Source organism: Mesoplodon mirus (assembly GCF_964341445.2).
Source record: "Mesoplodon mirus genome assembly, chromosome: 2".
NCBI lineage: Eukaryota > Metazoa > Chordata > Mammalia > Artiodactyla > Ziphiidae > Mesoplodon > Mesoplodon mirus.
In genome coordinates this window covers 65,247,634-65,270,060 of record NC_138977.1, presented here as the reverse complement: position 1 = coordinate 65,270,060, position 22,427 = coordinate 65,247,634, and the positions used below count along the sequence as shown (strand labels likewise).

Sequence of the window (22,427 nt, the reverse complement as noted above, 5' to 3'; positions counted from 1 at the left end):
TTGTCGTTTAATTAATGGCGTATGGAGGCACCTTAAATACAATGAAACGGGATCATTTTAGAGACTGAATCCTGATATGAAGAGGGAGAAACTTGCTGAGGAAACTTTGTTCTCACAGATTATGTCTATTATTGTATGTTAAGGTTTTTGAAATACGGAAACAGAGAAAAGATGGCTCAGGAGCTCAAGTATGGGGACATTGTGGAGAGACACCTCATAGATGGAGACGTGGTTCTGTTCAATCGGCAGCCTTCGCTGCACAAATTGAGCATTATGGCACATCTGGTGAGCGTGAGACTGGTTTTTATTTCTGTTGGGTGGAACTTTGCTGTGTGTGCCACGCTAAATTCCAGACTTCTAAAATTTAAATTGCCAGTAATCTCAGATTTTCATAACTTTCGGTTTTCCTCTTCTCTCATTTTTTAGTTTGAGTGAAACTCTTAAATTTCAAACTTCCCTTCAATGTTTTTAATATTTGTAACGTACTATTCATACAACAGTAAAACAGGAACTAATTGAAAATTAGTGTGAAACTGACTACCATGATTTCACTTGCAAACAACATATATACATATATGTGTGTGCACAACGTTATGTAAAATAGATATGGCAGAAAATTGACTTGATTTAAAATAGCATATTAACTAAGGAACTAAAATGCTTACAGGATTTCTCTTTGCAGTACTCCAACTAAGACCTTGAACCATATTTTTTGGGGTGGTTTACTTTTTGCAACAGCAGCAGTTCCTTTTTTGGAGATTTAAAATGGAAACAAGATGCAACTTTAATTTGTTAAATATTCATAAATTCTCCTGTCTGCAAAGCCATTAAATCCCTGAGCATTTGCAAACAGTGTTTAAACAGGCTCCTAAGGTAGTGTTTTTCTAGATTCCTTTTTTTAGTAGTTTGTGAAAACATTACATCCATCTTTTTGCTCAGTGGTGGAAATACCAAAGATGCAGTTTATGATTATGGAATTATGATTATGGAGATCTAGGAGGCAAACAGAAGCCTTCCTTTTCTGGAAACTTTTGCTTGACTTTGGGGCATTTTAACATAGAAATATTTTTGTTTGAAAATTTTCAAATATATACAAAAATAGAAAGAGTACTATGATGAACTCACAGTCCCATCCTCTATAGTCAGTAATTTTCAGGATTTCGCCACACTAGTTTTCTCTCTCTTTTTTCTTTGTGAACCCAGATGCCATGTGTTTTTTCCATGTGTATTCAGTTTACTTCTGCAAGACACACGTAATTATAGTGCCAGCGTCACACCTCACAAAATGAAGTCATTCCTTGGTGTTGTCTAGTACCCTGTCCATAGTCAGATTTCCCCAAGTGTCTCAAAATCTTTTTGCAATTTTGCAATTTTCAATTAGTTTGTTCAAATCAAGATGCAAAGTCTACACATTATGTTTAGTTGATACATGTCTGAAGCCTCTATTGATCTGGTAATGTCCCACCTCCTTCTTTTAATTTCAGTGTCATTGTTGAAAAAAACCAGGTCATTTGTCCTGAAGAATGTCGCATGTTCTCTGTTTGTCTGCCTGTGTGTGGTGTAAGGGTTCCTTCGTGCTTCATTTTATTCCTGTAAACTGGAAATTAGCTCTCAAAGGATGATCAGATTCAGGTTCAACTTTTTGGCCAAAATAACTCATAGGTGGTGCTGGCTACTTCCTCTTGCCATATTTCAGGAGGCACACGTCTGGCTGGCCCACTTTAGTTATGCTGAAAAGGTTAGGGATTCAGATGCTTCAGCCTGGTGCCTCTCTTGAAATGTCCCTTATTAGCCTTTTCTCTAATGATCTCTTCCATTTATGATCATTATTTCATTGGGTCACAAAATGGTGATTTTCTAATTTAACATTCCTTTCACATTTAATACCTACCACTCTTGTAATTAATAATTTTCCCTTGTTAATTAGGGCTATTTACTTACCCCAAAAATAGAATTCATAAAAGAAAGGCAGAATAAGCATCTAATTCTTTTTCCTTTTTTGTCAGTTTAGGGCATAAAACTTCGGTGCTCAGTTTCTTCCCACTTGGTTGTTTTGGGGTTTTTGTTTGTTTGGGCTTTCCTTTTTTTCACTGTCATCATGAGTTTTTATTTAGTCAGTGTGTTTTGTTCAATTTCTGCCATTAACCTTTTAACAGCAAAGTGTGACATCATTGGCCAGTGGGAACCCCTTTCTCATGGCTTCTGTGTTGATGTTTGCCTCATAGTATTAAAGCAAATTCATTGTGTTTTGATCTAATAAAGCTACTTGAATGAGACCACAAGTGACATGTTACTTGCCAGAACATACTAGAAATTTACTTCCTTAAAGTAAAGTGTCCAGTTCTCCAGGAAGCCATTTTTTTATGTTGAAACTAAGAAGCTTTTATTTTTATTTTTTTATTTTATTTGAATTTTATTTTATTTATTTTTTATACAGCAGGTTCTTATTAATTATCCATTTTATACATATTAGTGTATACATGTCAATCCCAATATCCCAATTCATCACACCACCACCACCCACCCCCACCGCTTTCTCCCCTTGGTGTCCATACAGTGTCCATAAGTCAGAAAGAGAAAAACAAATATCGTATATTAACACATATATGTGGAACCTACAAAAATGGTACAGATGAACCGGTTTGCAGGGCAGAAATAGAGACACAGCTGTAGAGAACAAACGTATGGGCACCAAGAAGGTTTTAGTTAAATTACTTAAGTCCTTCTCCTGGTTTGTTTTTTGTATTCCACAGGCCAGGGTCAAACCCCACCGCACCTTCAGATTTAATGAGTGTGTCTGTACACCCTACAACGCGGATTTTGATGGTGATGAAATGAACCTTCATCTTCCTCAAACAGAAGAAGCTAAAGCAGAAGCCCTTGTTCTCATGGGGGTATGTAGGGTGGTGCAGCCCAGCTTCTGAGGAAAAGCGCCTTAAAAGGAGGGAAAGGGGAGCCTGTCCTGTTTGCAAACACCCTGCAGTATATAAGAGAGTTAGTTTCTCTGATAGGTGGGGAGTTGAGTGGAGTGGGTGTCTTCTGACCTGTAATGTGGGTTCCTAGGAGAGTAGATATACATGAGCACCAGTTGTGAAAGGGTAAGACAAGGGTATAGCAGAAACTTGACTATTGGCTATCATGGTCAGTTACACCTCAGTTAAAAGATTTGAGCAAATGCACTTTGATGCACAGAACCTTCTTTAAATTGGTTAATAATGCACTGAACAAGTAGCACCCATTTTTGCCACTGTGGGCACTCATTACATTTTAATTAAAATCCTGTTGTTCAAACTTAATGTCTGACGCAAGAGAAATTTGACAATTCTGCCATCATTGTAGAGTATGGAATTGACCGACTTCAGACATAACACAGCACTACTCATCATTCATTCACAGAAGTAAATTTTCTTTGGAGGAGAGCATTTGTTAATTACAATAACATCTTATGCCCAAAGTGTTCCTTATAGAAACTCAAAACTACTTCATGCAGTATTTGAGTGCAGGAACCTCTGAGGTCAGTCTCGCTGGTAATTTTTCTCTCCCCTTGACAGATTAAGGGATGGAAGTTAGTGACAAAGCTGCAGTTAAGGACCCTAGCTTGCAGTGCTCAGCCTCATCTTCCTGCTACTCTTCATTTATTCATAACAATTCAGAGTCTTTGTGGTGCAGGTCTTTGGGGCTGCATCATGCATCCAAGGATGGCTAACTTACTGTGTTCCTTTTTCCTTCAGACTAAAGCAAATCTTGTAACCCCAAGGAATGGAGAACCACTAATTGCTGCTATTCAGGATTTTCTGACAGGTGGGTTTGTGGAATTCACTTGAAAGGAGACTTTGGAACACGAGGATTCTCATTCACTGTGTTCATGTGTCCACTTGAAAAGCTGTTTAATTGCCTGTGTTTAACTCTGTTGTTTGTTTACTAAGTGTGATTGTGAACCTACTTGAGATATTTTGCATTGGTTGGTTATTCAGTGAACTCCTGCCATACACAAGACATTTTTATCTTCTAAGTGCTGGGGCCATGGCGGCGAGTAAAACAAAGTTGCTTTCCCTGTGGAGGTTGTATTCTAGTTGGAGGAGAAAGCCAAGAAGCAGCTGGGTTTTACTTTAACCTCACTCTGTTAGTAATGGTCCACGTTTATTTTAAAATTGAAACCTTATGATTTTTCTCACAATTTCATTGCTTTTCTTTCCTCAGGTGCCTATCTCCTCACTCTTAAGGACACTTTCTTTGACCGAGCCAAGGCTTGCCAGATCATTGCTTCAATATTGGTGGGCAAGGATGAGAAAATTAAAGTTCGGCTCCCACCCCCTACAATATTAAAGGTTTGTGCAGGAGCTGTGTGTGTACGCACACAGGTGTGTGTGTGTGTGTGTGTGTGTGTGTGTGTGTGTGACTGGACGCACCAGTGGCCTTAGTGTACGCACGCTGCTGCCCGGTTGGTGTGTGACCACTGTACCATCTTGCCTCATTTGCATGAAGGGTGGTTGAGACCAGGCTCAGCCCTCCGATGGTCTGGCTTCTTTCCTCCTTCAGCCTGTCACCCTGTGGACGGGAAAGCAGATCTTCAGCGTCATCCTCAGACCCAGCGATGACAATCCAGTGAGGGCCAACCTCCGAACCAAGGGCAAGCAGTACTGTGGCAAAGGAGAAGACCTCTGTGTCAATGATTCCTGTGAGTTAAAGCAATGGGGTGGGGCTGGGGGTCAGGAAAGCAAGTGGCCAACAGTTACCTTCGCTTAGCCAGCAAATCCCAAGTTTCTCTATAGCCTTAGGCAGGAAGTTTGTTCTTCAGGGAAATGCAGGCGGTGTTTCTCTAAAAGGTAGAGATCGTGTAGACACATGACCAACCCAATGATTAGAATGTTCTTCTTGTATTTTGTCTCGGTTGAGACTCTTTTCTACCAATTAATGCAAATTCTTTTTTCTTCCTTTTTTTTTTTTTTTTGGCCGTACAAAGGTCTCGTTATTTAAGGCATTTAATTTACTATTTTATATCCAAAAACATGTTTATTGTCTAAAAGTGTGACTAAAAAGTATAACTGAAGAGGCTAATTTTTTTTTTTTTTTTTTTTTTTTTTGTGGTACGCAGGCCTCTCACTGTTGTGGCCTCTCCTGTTGCGGAGCACAGGCTCCGGACGCGCAGGCCCAGCGGCCATGGCTCACGGGCCCAGCCGCTCCGTGGCATGTGGGATCCTCCCGGACCGGGGCACAAACCCGCGTCCCCTGCATTGGCAGGCGGACTCTCAACCACTGCACCACCAGGGAAGCCCCCGAGGCTCATTTTTTTTTTTTTTTTTTTTTTTTTTTTTTTTTTTTTTTTTTTTTTCCGTACGCGGGCCTCTCACTGTTGTGGCCTCTCCCGTTGCGGAGCACAGGCTCCGGATGCGCAGGCTCAGCGGCCATGGCTCACGGGCCCAGCCGCTCCGCGGCATATGGGATCCTCCCAGACCGGGGCACGAACCCGTATCCCCTGCATCGGCAGGCGGACTCTCAACCACTGCGCCACCAGGGAGGCCCGAGGCTCATTTTTTTAACCTGCCTCACCTGGTCAATGGATGTTTTGATAACGTGAAGATCAGATGTAACAGTGAGAGGATTTATTTATTTATTTACTTATTTATTTTTTAATATCTTTATTGGAGTATAATTGCTTTACAATGTGTTAGTTTCTACTGTACAACAAAGTGAATCAGCTGAATGTATACATATATCCCCATATCCCCTCCCTCTTGAGCCTCCCTCCCATCCTCCCTACCCCACCCCTCTAGGTGGTCACAAAGCACCGAGCTGATCTCCCTGTGCTATGCGGCTGCTTCCCACTAGCTATCCATTTCACATTTGGTAGTGTATATATGTCAGTGCTACTCTCACAGTGAGAGGATTTAAATGCGAGCCATCTGAGTCCCCTAGACTGATTCAGCCCAAAGTGTGGTCCACACACCAATGCCGTTCAGGCAGCATTTACTTTCTGGGTCCCAGGCTGCTAACAGGCAGTTCCCCAGCAGGCTGCATTGAGTAGCACTGATTTAGAATGGGTTTTGCTAGCAAGGCCTAGTGACGAGAAGTGGATCTGCAGAGCTCTGTACTAAAGAACTGAACCGCAAAGCCTCTCTGAAGGTCAAGGGTTTTCTGCTGTCTCATGATGAAGAATAAATGTTTTGAAGAGCACTGATTTTTTTCCCCCAGGTTTATAACCATTCTTTTGAAAATATCCTCTCTGGTCTTTAACGTATTTTGGCTTCTTGTTTTAGATTGTGTTTTGTTTGTTTCTAGATACAAATTTCATTTTGTTGTTTAGGCTTTTCATGCTGGTGCCACTGTTAGTCTTCAGTGTCTTAGGTAAATAACAAAGTGCTTTATAAACAACACTTCCTTGTACATGATTGAATTGATGCTCAGAACATCCCCACGACATCAAGACGGCAAGAGCTTGATCCTGTCATCCACAGTTCACGGATAAAGACAATGAGTGTCAACTAGTACCTTTCAGAGTTAGGACTATAGGGTAACTAACTAGACCTTTCATGCTTTTCAGAAGTTCCTAGATTTCTCTTTTTTTCCCCCTCAAAACAAAGTTTTTTTAAGAGCATATCTATTTGTTCTGCTTTAACTTTTAATACGAGAACAAATTTTCTCAACTGCCTCAAATTCATTTTGGAATGAGGCAACGTAATAATTGTCTGTGTAAGTCCATAATCATTGTTTCCTTCCAGACGTCACTATCCAGAACAGCGAGCTGATGACTGGCAGCATGGACAAAGGAACGCTGGGATCAGGATCCAAGAACAATATTTTTTACATTTTGCTGCGAGACTGGGGGCAGAATGAAGCTGCCGATGCGATGTCACGGCTCGCCAGGCTGGCCCCCGTCTACCTGTGTGAGTATCTCAGCATCCTCGTTTTATTGCTAGAAGTTATTGGTGTTTCAGGGGTTTCTTTTATTGTCTCATCCCCCTGCCCCCACACACATAAACACACACAAAGAGAAGGATACTTACTCCAGGCTAAACTGTTTATGCTTTTCTTAATGAAATTAACTTGATACCGACTAGTTTGGCTACAGATTTGAATTTGCTTTTCAGTTCTCTTCTCAAAAGCTACGGTAGCTCCCTAATGCCCATCAGATAGGATTGTTACCTAAATGGCCCTTCACGGGCTGCTTCCAAGGTACCTGTGCAAGACTATCACCCTCTGGGTCTTCCACGGTTCGGCCCTACAGGGTTACTCAGTATTTCTCTACCATCCTTGCACTATTCTATTACCTCTGCTTGCTGATGCTTTGAACATACCACAGGCCAGGAGATTTTTTGTATGCCCAAAAACATCTTTAGTCTACTCGTATACTTGACTCTTTGGCTGGGTTTAGAATCCTAGACTGAAGATTATTTTCCCTGAGAATTTTGACGGGATTGCTCTACTCTGTTCTAGCTTGAAGGGTTGCTGTAAAGTGTACTTCCGTTCTTATTCCCCAATTTTTGTATGCGAATTGTGGTTGTTTTTTTTAATTGAAGCAATAGTGGATTTACAACGTTGTGCCAGTTTCTGCTGTACAACACAGTGACTCAGTTCTACACATACATCTATTTTGTTAACATTCTTTTTCATTATGATTTATCACAGGATATTAAATATAGTTCCCTGTGCTAGACACATTAGGACCTTGTTGTTTATCCTGAATTGTCTTTTTATTCTGGAAGCTTTGAGACTCCTCTTTGTTTCTGGCATTGTGAAAGTTCACAATGACACAACCTTGCGATGGGTCTGTTATCACTCATTGCACTGAGCACTGTATAAGCTCTCTTAATCTGCAACTTGTGTCCTTCAGTTCTGGATATTTTCTTGTACTTTTTCTGATCATTTTCTCCCTTTTACTTTCTCTGTTCTTTCTTTTTTGAATTTCTGTTCATTGTCTAGTAGAGTTCTTGGACTGATTCTCTGATTTTCCCTGTTGTCCATTTCTTTGTTTCTGGATTCAATTTTATTGTAACAACTGTTGATTTTTAAAAGTTTTTTCACTATCATATATTTAATTTCCAACCCAACCATTGTTCTTATTTGCCAGTAGTTCTTTGGGGTTTTTTTGTTTTTTGGTTTTTTTTTTGGCTGCATTGGGTCTTCATTGCTGCACATGGACTTTCTCTAGTTGTGGCGAGCAGGGGCTCCTCTTCGTTGCGGTGAACGGGCTTCTCATTGCAGTGGCTTCTCTTGTAGTGGAGCACGGGCTCTAGGCTCATGGGCTTCAGTAGTTGTGGCACGGGGGCTCAGTAGTTGTGGCTCACAGGCTCCAGAGCACAGGCTCAGTAGTTTTGGCACACAGGCTTAGTTGCTCTGCAGCACGTGGGATCTTCCGGACCAGGGCTTGGACCTGTGTCCCCTGCATTGGCAGACAGATTCTTAACCACTGCGCCACCAGGGAAGTCCCTTGCTGGTAGTTCTTTTCTTTTTCTTTCCTTCTTTTAATTTTTTTTTTTTTAAGGCTTCCTATTCTCGATCCCCAAGTACACCTTCTCTATCACTCTGTCTCCCACAGGCGTAAGGATCTGGGGCCTATTTCTTGTAGGCAGACCTCAGAAACATTGCAGGTTCAGTTCGAGACCACCACGATAAAGCATATATACCACAATGAAGCAAGTCACATGAACTGTTTGGTTTCCCAGTAGTTACAAAAGTTGTTTACACTATACTATAGTCTGTTAAGTGTGCAATAGTACTGTGTCTTAAAAAACAATGTACATACCTTAATTACAGATACTTTATTGCTAAAAAATGCTAATCATTTGAGCCTTCAATGAGTCATAGTAGTCACAGTACAGATCACCGTAAAAAATATAATAATGAAAAAGTTTGAAATATTATGAGCATTACCGAAATTTGACACAGAGACACAAAGTAAGCAGATGCTGTTGGAAAAATTGTGCTTTTAGACTTGTTCAACACAAGGTTGCCACAAACCTTCAATTTTTTAAAAACCACAATATCTGTGAAGCACAATAAAACAAGATATGCCTGTACAAACTTTCCACTGGGTTTCCCTGTTTCCAGCACCTATATTACCTCCCACAGAACCTGAGGATTTTCTTTCTGAGACTTTCCAGACTTGTGGCCCTCGTTTCTGCAGCCACTTTCACACATCCCCTTCCCCACCCTACTAAGCCAGTAGCCTCTCGTAGGCAGATATTAGGGTTAGGATTACTGTATAGTTCCATCAAAGGTGGAGTTTACATTTGTTTCTTAGTCTCTGTATTTCGGAATAATAATTTCTAATAAAGGGAGTCAGGGCAGAGAGGTCTCTGCAATGCTGAGAACCAGCAGTCAGATGGCCCACTTTCCGTAGCTGGCTTTCTCAGGCACTCTTTACTATTTAGTGGCTGTCTGCTTTATAGTGTAGTTAGTTGGGACATCACTGTAGGTTGTGAGGTCTCAGAGGAGTTAGTGAGTCTTAGTCGTTGTTGCATAACTACCTAGAGGCTGATACAGGAACATTTTGTTTAATTGGGTTGTAACAAGTTCTCTGAAGGTATAAACTTGTTTCTGTGCATCAGGTTGACTAACATCCATGGCTCTCTCTTCCTGCTCTCCCGGGCAACTATTCTGCAGCTAACCGTGGATTCTCAATTGGGATTGGTGACGTCACACCTGGCCAAGGACTGCTGAAGGCCAAGTATGAGTTGCTGAATGCTGGCTACAAAAAATGTGATGAGTACATTGAAGCCCTGAACACAGGCAAGCTGCAGCAGCAGCCTGGCTGCACTGCTGAGGAGACCCTGGAGGTGAGTCTGGCTGTTCGGGTCAGTTTAGCCACTTCATCACTGGGTGGCGCTGTAGGTCCTGAAGAGAAGGAGCAGAGGTGAGTGGGAAGGAAAGGCAGTGGCTTTAGCCCATCTCCGTGCTGCGCAGCTTGTGTGTGTTCTAAAGCGGGGAGGGCCTCCCGTTAGATCCATTACATCTCTTCCAGCTTTCATGTTCTAGGTGGTGAAAACACGGGCATCTGTTCATTTGGCCACATGGGGCTGCTCTTGTTCCAGCATCGCGCTTGGGCCCCTTCTGTACCCAGTACTTCAGTGCCTCTGCCCTTCCTATTTCCAGCATCCTGTGGCTAGAGACTGACACCACAGCTCTTTGAATGGGTGGTCTTTGAAAGAGACGTGGATAATTCCTGTCTGAGAGTCACATACCAGTCTGCTGCCCTCTCACATTTGGAGCTAGGTTAGCTGAGAACTGGAGCAGCACATGTCAGAGTCAGAGTTGCCTGAGAGTCCTGCATATTCTCTGAAGCAGCCTGACTCAGCAGTCTGCCTGCACCAGGGTTTTGCCTGGCTCTCTTCTGCCTCCCCAGTAGCCTGGGGCTCAGAGCTTTAACTCACCTAAGCAGAGAAGAAAGGTTTTTTGAACAGTAAGAAATTTTCTGATGAAATTAACTTTTTAAAGCAGACAGAAAGCAGTGTTGTGTGAGGTGTTCACAGTTAACTCATTCTTTTTGTTTTTTTTTTACATTTTTATTAGAGTATAGTTGATTTACAATGTTGTATCAGTTTCAGGTGTACAGCAAAGTGAATCAGTTATATATGTATATATATATCTCCACTCTTCTTTAGATTATTCTCCCATATAGGCCACTACAGAGTATTGAGTAGTTCCCTGTGCTATACAGTAGATCTTTATTAGTTATCTATTTTATACATACATTTAGCTCATTCTTTTTTTTCCTTTTAAATTTGTTTTATTAGTTAACTGTTTTATACAAATTAGTGTATACATGTCAATCCCAATCTCCCAATTCATCCCACCTCCACCGCTCCCCACACTGCTTTCCCCCCTTGGTGTCCATATGTTTGTTCTCTACATCTGTGTCTCTATTTCTGTCTTGCAAACTGGTTCATCTGTACCATCTTTCTAGATTCCACATATATGCATTAACATACGATATTTTTCTCTTTCTGACTTATTTCACACTGTATTACAGTCTCTAGCTCCATCCACGTCTCTACAAATGACCCAATTTCTTTCCTTTTTATGGCTGAATAATATTCCATTGTATATATATACCACATTTTTTTAACGTCTTTATTAGAGTATAATTGCTTTACAATGGGGTGTTAGTTTCTGCTTTATAACAAAGTGAATCAGCTATATGTATACATATATCCCCATATCCCCTCCCTCTGGCATCTCTCTCCTACCCTCCCTGTCCCACCCCTCTAGGTGGTCACAAAGCCCCAAGCTGATCTCCCTGTGCTATGTGGCTGCTTTCCACTAGCTATCGGTTTTACATTTCCTAGTGTATATATATATACATGCCACTCTCTCACTTTGTCCCAGCTTACCCTTCCCCCTCCCCGTGTCCTCAAGTCCATTCTCGAGTAGGTCTGCGTCTTTATTCCCGTCCTGCCCCTAGGTTCTTCATGACCATTTTTTTTTTTAGATTCCATATATATGTATTAGCATACGATATTTGTTTTTCTCTTTCTGACTTACTTCACTCTGTATGACAGTCTCTAGGTCCATCCACGTCTCTACAAATGACCAAATTTCTTTCCTTTTTATGGCTGAGTAATATTCCATTCTATATACGTACCATATCTTCTTTATCCATTCATCTGTCAGTGGACATTTGGGTTGCTTCCATGACCTGGCTAAGTAGTGCTGCAATGAACATTGGGGTGCATGTGTCTTTTTGAATTATGGTTTTCTCAGGGTATATGCCCAGTAGTGGGATTGCTGGGTCATATGGTAATTCTATTTTTAGTTTTTTGAGGAACCTCCATACTGTTCTCCATAGTGGCTGTATCAATTTACATTCCCACCAACAGTGCAAGAGGGTTCCCTTTTCTCCACACCCTCTCCAGCATTTGTTGTTTGTAGATTTTCTGATGATGCCCATTCTAACCTGTATGAGGTAATACCTCATTGTAGTTTTGATTTGCATTTCTCTAATAATTAGTGATGTTGAGCAGCTTTTCATGTGCCTCTTGGCCATCTGTATGTCTTCTTTGGAGAAATGTCTATTTAGGTCTTCTGCCCATTTTTTGATTGGGTTGTTTGTTTTTTTAATATTGAGCTGCATGAGCTGCTTATATATTTTGGAGATTAATTCTTTGTCAGCTGCTTTGTTTGCAAATATTTTCTCCCATTCTGAGGGTTGTCTTTTAGTCTTGTTTATGGTTTCCTTCTCTGTGCACAAGCTTTTAAGTTTCATTAGGTCCCATTTGTTTGTTTTTGTTTTTATTTCCATTACTCTAGGGGTGGGTCAAAAAAGATCTTGCTGTGATTTATGTCATAGAGTGTTCTTCCTATGTGTTCCTCTAAGAGTTTTATAGTGTCCGCTCTTACATTTAGGTCTTTAATCCATTCTGAGTTTATTTTTGTGTATGGTGTAGGGAGTGTTCCTTTATTTTTTTTTAATTTATATATTTTATTTATGTATTTTTGTCTGCATTGGGTCCTTGTTTCTGCGCGCACACTTTCTTGAGTTGCATCGAGCAGGGACTACTCTTCGTTGCGGTGCATGAGCTTCTTATTGCAGTGGCTTCTCTTGTTGTGGAGCATGGGCTCTAGGCACACGGGCTTCAGTAGTTGTGGCAAAGTAGTTGTGGCTCAGTAGTTGTGGCTCGCGGGCTCTAGAGCGCAGGCTCGGTAGTTGTGGCACATGGACTTAGTTGCTCCGCGGCATGTGGGATCTTCCTGGATCAGATATTAACCCCGTGTCCCCTGCATTGGCAGGCAGATTCTTAACCACTGTGCCACCAGAGAAGTCCTAGGGAGTGTTCTAATTTCATTCTTTTACATGTAGCTGTCCAGTTTTCCCAGCACCACTTATTGAAGAGACTGTCTTTTCTCCATTGTATATCCTTGCCTCCTTTGCCATAGATTAGTTGACCATAGGTGCGTGGGTTTATCTCTAGGCTTTCTATCCTGTTCCATTGATCTATATTTCTGTTTTTGTGCCAGTACCATATCGTCTTGATTACTGTAACTTTGTAGGATAGTCTGAAGCCAGAGAGTCGGATTCCTCCAGCTCTGTTTTTTTTCCCTCAAGATTGCCTTGGCTCTTCAGGATCTTTTGTATCTCCATGCAAATTTTAAGATTTTTTGTTCTAGTTCTGTAAAAAATGCCATTGGTAATTTGATAGGGATTGCATTGACTCTGTGGATTGCTTTGGGTAATATAGTCATTTTCACAATATTGATTCTTCCAATCCAGGAACATGGTATATTTCTCCATCTGTTTGTGTCATCTTTGATTTCTTTCATCAGTGTCTTATAGTTTTCTGAGTACAGGTCTTTTACCTCCTTAGATAGGTTTATTCCTAGGTATTTTATTCTTTTTGTTGCAATGGTGAATGGGATTGTTTTCCTTAATTTCTCTTTCTGATCTTTTGTTGTTAGTGTATAGGAATGCAAGAGATTTCTATGCATTAACTTTGTATCCTGCAACTTTACCAAATTCATTGATTAGCTCTTAGTAGTTTTCTGCTTGGCATCTTTAGGATTCTCTATGTATAGTATCATGTCATCTGCAAACAGTGACAGTTTTATTTTTTCTTTTCCAATTTGTATTCCTTTTATTTCTTTTTCTACTCTGATTGCTGTGGCTAGGACTTCCAAAACTATGTTGACTAATAGTGGCGAGAGTGGACATCCTTGTCTTGTTCCTGATCTTAGAGGAAATGCTGTCAGTTTTTCGCCATTGAGAATGATGTCTGCTGTGGGTTTGTCACACATGGCCTTTATTATGTTAAGGTAGGTTCCCTCTATGCCCTGGAGAGTTTTTATCATAAATGGGTGTTAAATTTTGTCAAAAGCTTTTTCTGCATCTATTGAGATGATTATATGGTTTTTATCCTTCAATTTGTTAATATGGTGTATCACATTGATTGATTTGCATATATTGAAGAATCCTTGTATCCCTGGGGTAAATCCCACTTGATCATGGTGTATGATCCTTTTAATGTGTTGTTGGATTCTGTTTGCTAGTATTTTGTTGAGGATTTTTGCATCTATATTTATCAGTGATATTAGTCTGTAATTTTCTTTTTTTGTACCATCTTTGTCTGGTTTTGGTATCAGGGTGATGGTGGCCTCATAGAATGAGTTTGGGAGTGTTCCTTCCTCTGCAATTTTTTGGAAGAGTTTGAGAAGGATGGGTGTTAGCTCTTCTCTAAATGTTTGATAGAATTCACCTGTGAAGCCATCTGGTCCTGGACTTTGTTTCTTGGAAAATTTTTAATCACAGTTTCAATTTCATTACTTGTGATTGGTCTGTTCATATTTTCTATTCTTCCCGGCTTGGTCTTGGAAGGTTATACCTTTCTTAGAATTTGTCCATTTCTTCCAGGTTGTCCATTTTATTGGCATAGAGTTGCTTGTAGTAGTCTCTTAGGATGCTTTGTATTTCTGCGGTGTCTGTTGTAACTTCTCCTTTTTCATTTCAAATGTTATTGATTTGAGTCCTCTCCCTCTTTTTCTTGATGAGTCTGGCTAAAGGTTTATCAATTTTATCTTCTCAAAGAACAAGCTTTTAGTTTTACTGATCTTTGCTATTGTTTTCTTTGTTTCTATTTCATTTATTTCTGCTCTGATCTTTATGATTCTTTTCCTTCTGCTAACTTTGGGTTTTGTTTGTTCTTCTTTCTCTATTTCCTTTAGGTGTAAAGTTAGATTGTTTGTTTGAGATTCTTGTTTCTTGAGGTAGGATTGTATTGCTATAAACTTCACTCTTAGAACTGCTTTTGCTGCATCCCATAGGTTTTGGGTTGTCGTGTTTTCCCTGTCATTTGTCTCTAGATGTTTTCTGAATTCCTCTTTGATTTTTTCAGTGATCTCTTGGTCATTTAGTAGCATATTGTTTAGCCTCCATGTGTTTGTGTTTTTTATGTTTTTTTCCCTGTAATTTATTTCTAATCTCATAGCATTGTGGTCGGAAAAGATGCTTGATATGATTTCAATTTTCTTAATCTTGCCGAGGCTTGATTTGTGACCCAAGATGTGATCTATCCTGGAGAATGTTCTTTGTGCACTTGAGAAGAAATTGTAATCTGCTGTTTTCAGATGGAATGTCCTATAAATATCAATTAAATCTGTCTGGTCTCTTGTATCATTTAAAGCTTGTGTTTCCTTATTAATTTTCTGTCCATTGGTGTGAGGTGTTAAAGTCCCCCACTATTATTGTGTTACTGTCAACTTCCTCTTTGATAGCTGTTAGCATTTGCCTTATGTGTTGAGGTGTTCCTCTGTTGGGTGTGTGTATGTTTATAATTGTTATATCTTCTTTTTGGATTGATCCCTTGATCATTATGTAGTGTCCTTCCTTGTCTCTTGTAACATTCTTTATTTTAAAGTCTATTTTATCTGATATGAGTATTGCTACTCCAGCTTTCTTTTGATTTCCATTTGCATGGAATATCTTTTTCCATCCCCTCACTTTCAGTGAGTTTTTGTGTCCATTCAGCGAGCCTGTGTCTTTTGGTTGGAGCATTTAATCCATTCACATTTAAGGTAATTATCAATATGTATGTTCCCATTACTGTTTTCTTAATTGTTTTGGGTTTGTTTTTGTAGGTCCTTTTCTTCTCTTGTGTTTCCCACTTAGAGAAGTTCCTTTAGCATTTGTTGTAGAACTGGTTGGTGGTGCTGAATTCTCTTAGCTTTTGCTTGTCTATAAAGCTTTTTTTTTTTTTTTTTTTTTTGTGGTACGCGGGCCTCTCACTGCTGTGGCCTCTCCCTCTGTGGAGCACAGGCTCCGGACACGCAGACTCAGTGGCCATGGCTCACGGGCCCAGCCACTCCACGGCATGTGGGATCTTCCCAGACCGGGGCACGAACCCGTGTCCTCTGCATCGGCAGGCGGACTCTCAACCACTGCGCCACCAGGGAAGCCCCTGTAAAGCTTTTGATTTCTCAGTTGAATCTGAATGAGATCCTTGCTGGGTAGAGTAATCTTGGTTGTAGGTTCTTCCTTTCATCACTTTAAGTATATCATGCCACTCCCTTCTGGCTTGTAGAGTTTCTGCTGAGAAACCAGCTGTTAACCTTATGGGAGTTCCCTTGTATATTTGTCATTTTTCCCTTGTTGCTTTCAATAATTTTTCTTTGTCTTTAATTTTTGTCAGTTTGATTCCTATGTGTCTCAGCGTGTTTCTCCTTGGGTTTATCCTGCCTGGGACTCTCTGTGCTTCCTGGACTTGGATGGCTATTTCCTTTCCCATGTTAGGGAATTTTTCAACTGTAATCTCTTCAAATATTTTCTCGGGTCCTTTCTTTCTCTCTTCTCCTTCTGGGACCCCTATAATGTGAATGTTGGTGCATTTAATGTTGTCCCAGAGGTCTCCTAGGCTGTCTTCATTTCTTTTCAATCTTTATTCTGCTCCTCGGCAATTATTTCCACCATTTTGTCTTTCAGTTCATTTATTCATTCTTCTGCCTCAGTTATTCTGCTATTGATTTCTTCTAGTGTATTTCTCATTTTGGTTATTGTATTGTTCACCTCTGTTTGTTTGCTCTTTAATTCTTCCAGGTGTTTGTTCTTTAATTCTTCTAGGTCTTTTTTAAACATTTGTTGCATCTTCTCGATCTTTGCCTCCATTCTTTTTCTGAGGTCCTGGATCATCTTCACTATCATTATTCTGAATTCTTTTTCTGATAGGTTGCCTATCTCCACTTCATTTAGTTGTTTTTCTGGGGTTTTATCTTGTTCCATCTGGTACATAGTCCTCTGCCTTTTCATTTTGTCTATCTTTCTGTGAATGTGCTTTTTGTTCCACAGGCTGCAGGATTCTAGTTCTTCTTGCTTCTGCTGTCTGCCCTCTGGTGGATGGCATTTAGCTCATTCTTAATCTCACTAACTCTTAAAGAAAAACAGAGAGAGAGAGAAATGAGTGTTTCTCACATAGAAAATTACTTGAGGCCTCAGCTGCACTCATTTTTAATGGAAACATGACTCCTAACTGCTTCAGCATTGTAAGTTGTGAGTTGAGAGATGACAATCTGGATGAGCTCATGGACTAGAATATTCCTATAGAGTCACCCCACAACATGCTTAACTGGTGGTAATTCAAATGTGTTCTTAGCAGAGAGACAAATTTTACAAATAGCACAAGCAACTCTCTTTTACTACATATTACATAATTTGTTATAAAGTATAAGATATTATACTTGTTTAGACACAGTATACACATGCATGAGTATGTACAGTAACATATATATGGATACATTGCCATATAGGGTACTGTACACAAAGCCAAGCAACCACATTGTACTTTATTGGCTGTTTAAAGAATTTCCCAAGGTTTTGTTACTGATCGTTTTTTCCTTACACACCAATTATGGCAGCCTGTGGAAGATGTCAGTCTGTAGAGACAGGGCATCTTGGTCTTCTAAGGCTCTGAAACCTTTTATCTGCTGGGGGTCTGACATCTTGCTGAAATTCTTCACATTTCCTTAAACGTCTTATTGAACTTCGGTAATCACAGAGCCACCACGCATCTCCCTTTCTCCTGTCAGGCTTTGATCCTGAAGGAGCTGTCTGTGATCCGTGACCATGCGGGCAGCGCCTGCCTCCGGGAGCTGGATAAGAGCAACAGCCCCCTCACCATGGCTCTGTGCGGCTCTAAAGGTGAGTGCCCCCCTCCGGCCGCTGCTGTCACTGCGCTGCATGTGGGCTGGCTGGTTGTGTTCTAGGAAATGCGAGTCAGAACTTCAGGCCTGGCAGTTCCCTGGGGGTCCAGTGGTTAGAACTCTAGTCTTTCACTGCCAGGGCCCGGGTTCAATCCCTGGTCAGGGAACTAAGATCCCACAAGCTGCGCTTCAAAAAAAACAAACTTCAGGTCTTTTGTTCATAAAGGCCTGAAGTTTTTTAAATAATACATAGAGAAAGAGACTTAATTATTTGCATTTTTAGAAGACTAACTCCTTTGGAGAAACATTGGTCATGTGTGTGGGTTTCTGAGTTTGAGGGTGCTTTGAGTAAACTTGATGTTCTTTTTTAAAGAAAAGAAAGAAAACCTGTGGATTTTTAAAATAATGTGTTGGATGATAATTAAAAACACTTAAATGTCATAGTTAGCCATAACCTAAAAGCATTAGGTTTCATGATACTGCACTCAAATTCAGAACCTCCTGCTTTTCCTGTTTCTGTAAATTTTTGACAGAATAAAGTCCAGTCTCTTTAATCTTGCTGCCTTTCACCCCATATTCTCCTACTCCCTGCTCCTGGTACATACCCCACACTCCTATCCTGTGTCTTTGCTTCCCACTCTCCCACCCACTTTGGAATTCCTCCCCCACGTCTTCTATGTCTAAGTCATAATGTCCTCCAGATGTCCAGCTGGTTGCCGCTGCCTTCTGGAAGACTCCCCTGGAAGTCTTTCCTACGACCCCAAAGTGCTCGTTCGCCCCTGAGCAGCTCTAGCCCTGCTCAGCTTTTCTTGTGTTACCGACAGCTCTACCCTGTGTTGCTCTAGTTCTGACTTTTACTGTCCCTAGACTGTGAACTTGTTGAGGATAGGGGGCTGTGCCACATATTCCTGTTTTATCCCACAGATCTGCTTGCGCTTCATTTAATGTCATTTTGGTAAATGAATGTTACATTCCTGACCTGCTTCCCCAGGTTCCTTCATTAACATATCACAGATGATTGCCTGTGTGGGACAGCAAGCCATCAGTGGCTCTCGAGTGCCAGATGGCTTTGAAAACAGGTCCTTGCCTCACTTTGAAAAACACTCAAAGGTAAGCAGTAGCGGATGAGGCAGAACTTTGAAGGACAACTTTCAGCAGTGCAGAAGAGAGTCACGGAAGCTCTGGGGCTGCCAACCAAGGGGCTCCTGGAGCTGGTGTGTAAGGGTGGCAGCCTCTCGGGGTTATTCCCTCTGCAACCCAAACTTGAGTCCTGTAGAAGGAGCCTTGTTAAACGCGAGCTGTATAACTTGAGTTTGGACCAAGAGGGTGGATTTCAGATTCCCATCCAACTTACCTTAAGTGTTCAAAATGTGTAGTTATCATACATGTGCATTCAATCTGTATGCTTACTTGGGGGGCACTTACATAAAAGTGTAAGGATTTTTAAACAGTGAACATATAAAACGACCAGGAAATTCCAAGTTTTCCTCTCTGGAATTCTTAAACTCTGCTTGTAAATGACTTCTGGTTTCCATTGGTCCTCGTGGTCTGGACACTAGTGTCAGCAGAGCACAACTTAGAGCAGATTTGGTCACTTAGTAAATTCTGGATGGAGTCAGCTGTTATTCGCACTGAAGCAGAGATGCCCCAGCTATACCTGCCCAGTGGAACTGTAGGATTTCTGTCCAGCCCCTCCTGGGGAGATAGGACTACTGTACTGAGAATGGACAGATATTCTCTGTATCAGGCAGCCTCAGGAACAACTCAGTTTCTCTGCCCAAGACCAGAAATCACTAGAGGTCAGGCAGCCAGCTGGTCACTGGAGTGGTACCTGACTATGCTTATCTGGCTCAGAGTCAAAGCCTGACCAATTTAGAAGAGATACCAGGGATATCCAGTGCTAGACTTCGGAGTAGATGGTGCCTGCCTAGAAATGCCAGCTGCCCCTTAAATGAAATAGGGAAGCCGGAGGTTAGCCTGTTCATCTGAGTTGTCCTCCAAGGAACACAGACCTATCCAGATCAAAGGCCATTTGGAATTTCATATGGTGTTTTATATATGTTTGTTTCTTTTACAGGTTTTTTTTTGAGATACATTTCATTTATCATAATATTCACCCATTTAAAGTGTAGAGTTCAGCAGCTTATTATGTTCACAGAGTTGTATGATCATCATCACAGTCTAATTTTAGAATATTTTCAACAGCCCAAAATTGAATCCCCATTAACATTAGCAGCACACGGTTATGTTTTGGAGGTGGACAGGTCTGGCCCACAGGAAGGGTGTCTTGGGAGGAGTCGTTTTCCAGGTGAGGGGCAAGCTGTCACAGTCAGCAGGGTGCCCTCTGAACCGAGGTTGGTAGCTGCCTCCCTGGTCTAGGGGTAGCAGCCCAAGCTTTGGTTTCTCTCTCACGAGCCACCTGGCTGCCAGTGGCACCAGCACCAACCCTGGCTGGGGCCTCACCATCCTTGTCTCTGGTAAGGATGGTCTAGGCTAAATTGTTTGTCCTTTAGGAAAGGGCATAAAACATGAGAGTGCATTGGGTGGGTATTTATAGTCTGAAGTTGAGGCATTTTCTGATTTGAATGGGCTTTGGAATTGTGGACCTTGAACTTTTTTATTAGATTTTTCTTTTTTTCCTACCTCTCTTTAGCTCCCAGCTGCCAAAGGCTTTGTGGCTAACAGCTTTTATTCAGGTTTGACACCAACTGAGTTTTTCTTCCACACGATGGCTGGCCGGGAAGGTCTGGTTGACACAGCTGTGAAGACAGCTGAAACAGGATACATGCAGGTAACCTGAAGAAATGTAGGCCATTAGCAATGAAGCAGGATAGGGTCTGCAGATCTTGACTGCTGAGTGTTTGCTTATTTTGTACCTGAGCTCTAATTTATCCAGTCTTGGTATTTAAAAGGAAAAATTGAGAGATGTAGGGTACCCTAGAAATAAACAACATACAAAGGTAGTATGTTCCAAATCACAAGTGTCCTTCGAATGATGAAGACCAGGCCAGAACCACATGTACCAAAGCATTGCTGGAGGAGAGCATGGACCCAAGTGCATCCCAGGGCACATCATCGAACCGCACTGAGCCTCTGATTCCTAATACACGGAGGCGGGGTGACAGTACCTACCTCATGATTACGAATTGAGAGGGCTCTGCTTCTCACTGTGCAACTATTCATATAACCCATTGTCAATATCACTCCAAGGGACTCCAAGAACCTATTCCAGTGCCCACAGGAGGGCTTGGACACACTTGGAGGGCTGGCTTTTTCTCCATTGTATGTACAGGTGTAAGATAGTAGTCTCCGGGGACAGGGCTGAGCTAGACACTCCTCTATGCCTGTGCTTCTCAGACTGCCGCAGAAGTACCCCTGATGGCAGAGGAGTGAAAACACATCCTACCTTGTTCTTCCATAAGACCACAAGGAAAGAATTTCTCGCCAGTGTCTAATCTCATTTCTACTCTGTACTCCATAATCTATGTTTGTTTGTTTTTAGTTTTTTGATGTATTTATCTACTTACAACACATGATGAAGTTAACAATCCAAGTTGCTAGGCCATGAACTGCTGTGGCTTTATGTCCCTTTTCTCCCCAACCGTGGATTGAGAAGCACGGCCCTTTGCATACTGGGAAACCAGGACTGATAAACCAGAGATGCGAATGAGTGAGCCAGAGCACACAAGGCTGATGAGGGCGAAGTGGACCCGAGTCAGTACACACCTATTTCCATAACCTTGTCTGGACCTCCTGTAGCATTGCTGATAACTGCTTCCCTTTTAATCATCTTTTGATGGGAAATTGCCCTTTAGCTTTGGAGTGTGCTGCTTTTGTCAGAAACCTAACAGCCTGTGAAATGCTTTTACCACTCTTGCCCAAATGTCTGTTGACTTTATTTTTTGTCTTTACCTTTTTTGAAGTGGAGAGTATGGCTTTCCCAGAGCAATGTGTTAGCCTAGAACAAATTAGTTGTGACATGAGGGATTTTTGTTTTGAAGTTGCCTGGAGGAAGATTTCTTTCTTTTTAACTCCCTGAGCCCCCATCACATTGCTGGCTGGAGTGTTCTGCTGGTGGGAGGTTCTCCATAAGCAGACTTGAGAAATCGCTGCTGCCTGGTTCAAAAGCAGTGCCATTCCTGTTCTCTCTTCCCCCTCTGTCCCAGAAGGTGGCCTGCACCTGATCCTCTGTAATTCATATTGAAGTCCACGGGGGTCCTGGATTAAGTTGTGTTTAGAAATGCAAAGCAATTGCATTAATTTATACCTTAGGGAGACAGGGAAGGCAAAGCAGCCTAGGAAAACAGTGTTTGCAGAGTCCTTCGGGGGTGATGGGGTTTAAATTGCATGTATTCTAAAACACTGAAGTCCTGGAGGCTGGAGCATATTCTAAATCCCACTGCACAGGCTAGTGAGGCCCTTGTGGGCCTGTTCTTGCAGTCGGGACTCTTTTTAAGGGATTTCTAATAAAATGTTTTTATGTGATTAAAGCGCTGGTAACCTTGAAACTCAGAGTTGCAAATCTCAACCTCTGTATGCGTGACTAGTCTTCTCAAAGCAGCTGAGCTTTTGTCTCCTCTCCTCCTTTTACTTTAGAGGAGGCTCGTAAAGTCCCTTGAAGATCTTTGCTCACAGTATGATTTGACAGTCCGAAGCTCTACCGGCGATATCATCCAGTTCATTTACGGGGGAGATGGCTTAGATCCTGCAGCCATGGAGGGAAAAGATGAACCCTTGGAGTTTAAAAGAGTTCTGGACAACATCAAAGTAAGATTTAGCATTATATCTGTCAGGGTTTTCAAGGCCAG

At 41.5% G+C, this 22,427-nt stretch overlaps 1 protein-coding gene across 1 annotated transcript in view; it reads left to right on the top strand.

Annotated features, from left to right (window-relative positions):
• The window catches only part of POLR3A (RNA polymerase III subunit A), a 53,292-nt gene that overhangs the window by 13,628 nt on the left and 17,237 nt on the right, over positions 1–22,427 (top strand). Inside the window, exons 10-20 of the mRNA XM_082629384.1 lie at positions 144–285; positions 2,754–2,894; positions 3,732–3,801; positions 4,201–4,328; positions 4,540–4,678; positions 6,720–6,884; positions 9,604–9,776; positions 17,506–17,617; positions 18,611–18,729; positions 20,273–20,410; positions 22,216–22,386. Of these exons, the coding sequence (XP_082485510.1) occupies positions 144–285; positions 2,754–2,894; positions 3,732–3,801; positions 4,201–4,328; positions 4,540–4,678; positions 6,720–6,884; positions 9,604–9,776; positions 17,506–17,617; positions 18,611–18,729; positions 20,273–20,410; positions 22,216–22,386 (1,498 nt within the window). The remainder of the gene's footprint in view (positions 1–143; positions 286–2,753; positions 2,895–3,731; positions 3,802–4,200; positions 4,329–4,539; positions 4,679–6,719; positions 6,885–9,603; positions 9,777–17,505; positions 17,618–18,610; positions 18,730–20,272; positions 20,411–22,215; positions 22,387–22,427) is intronic.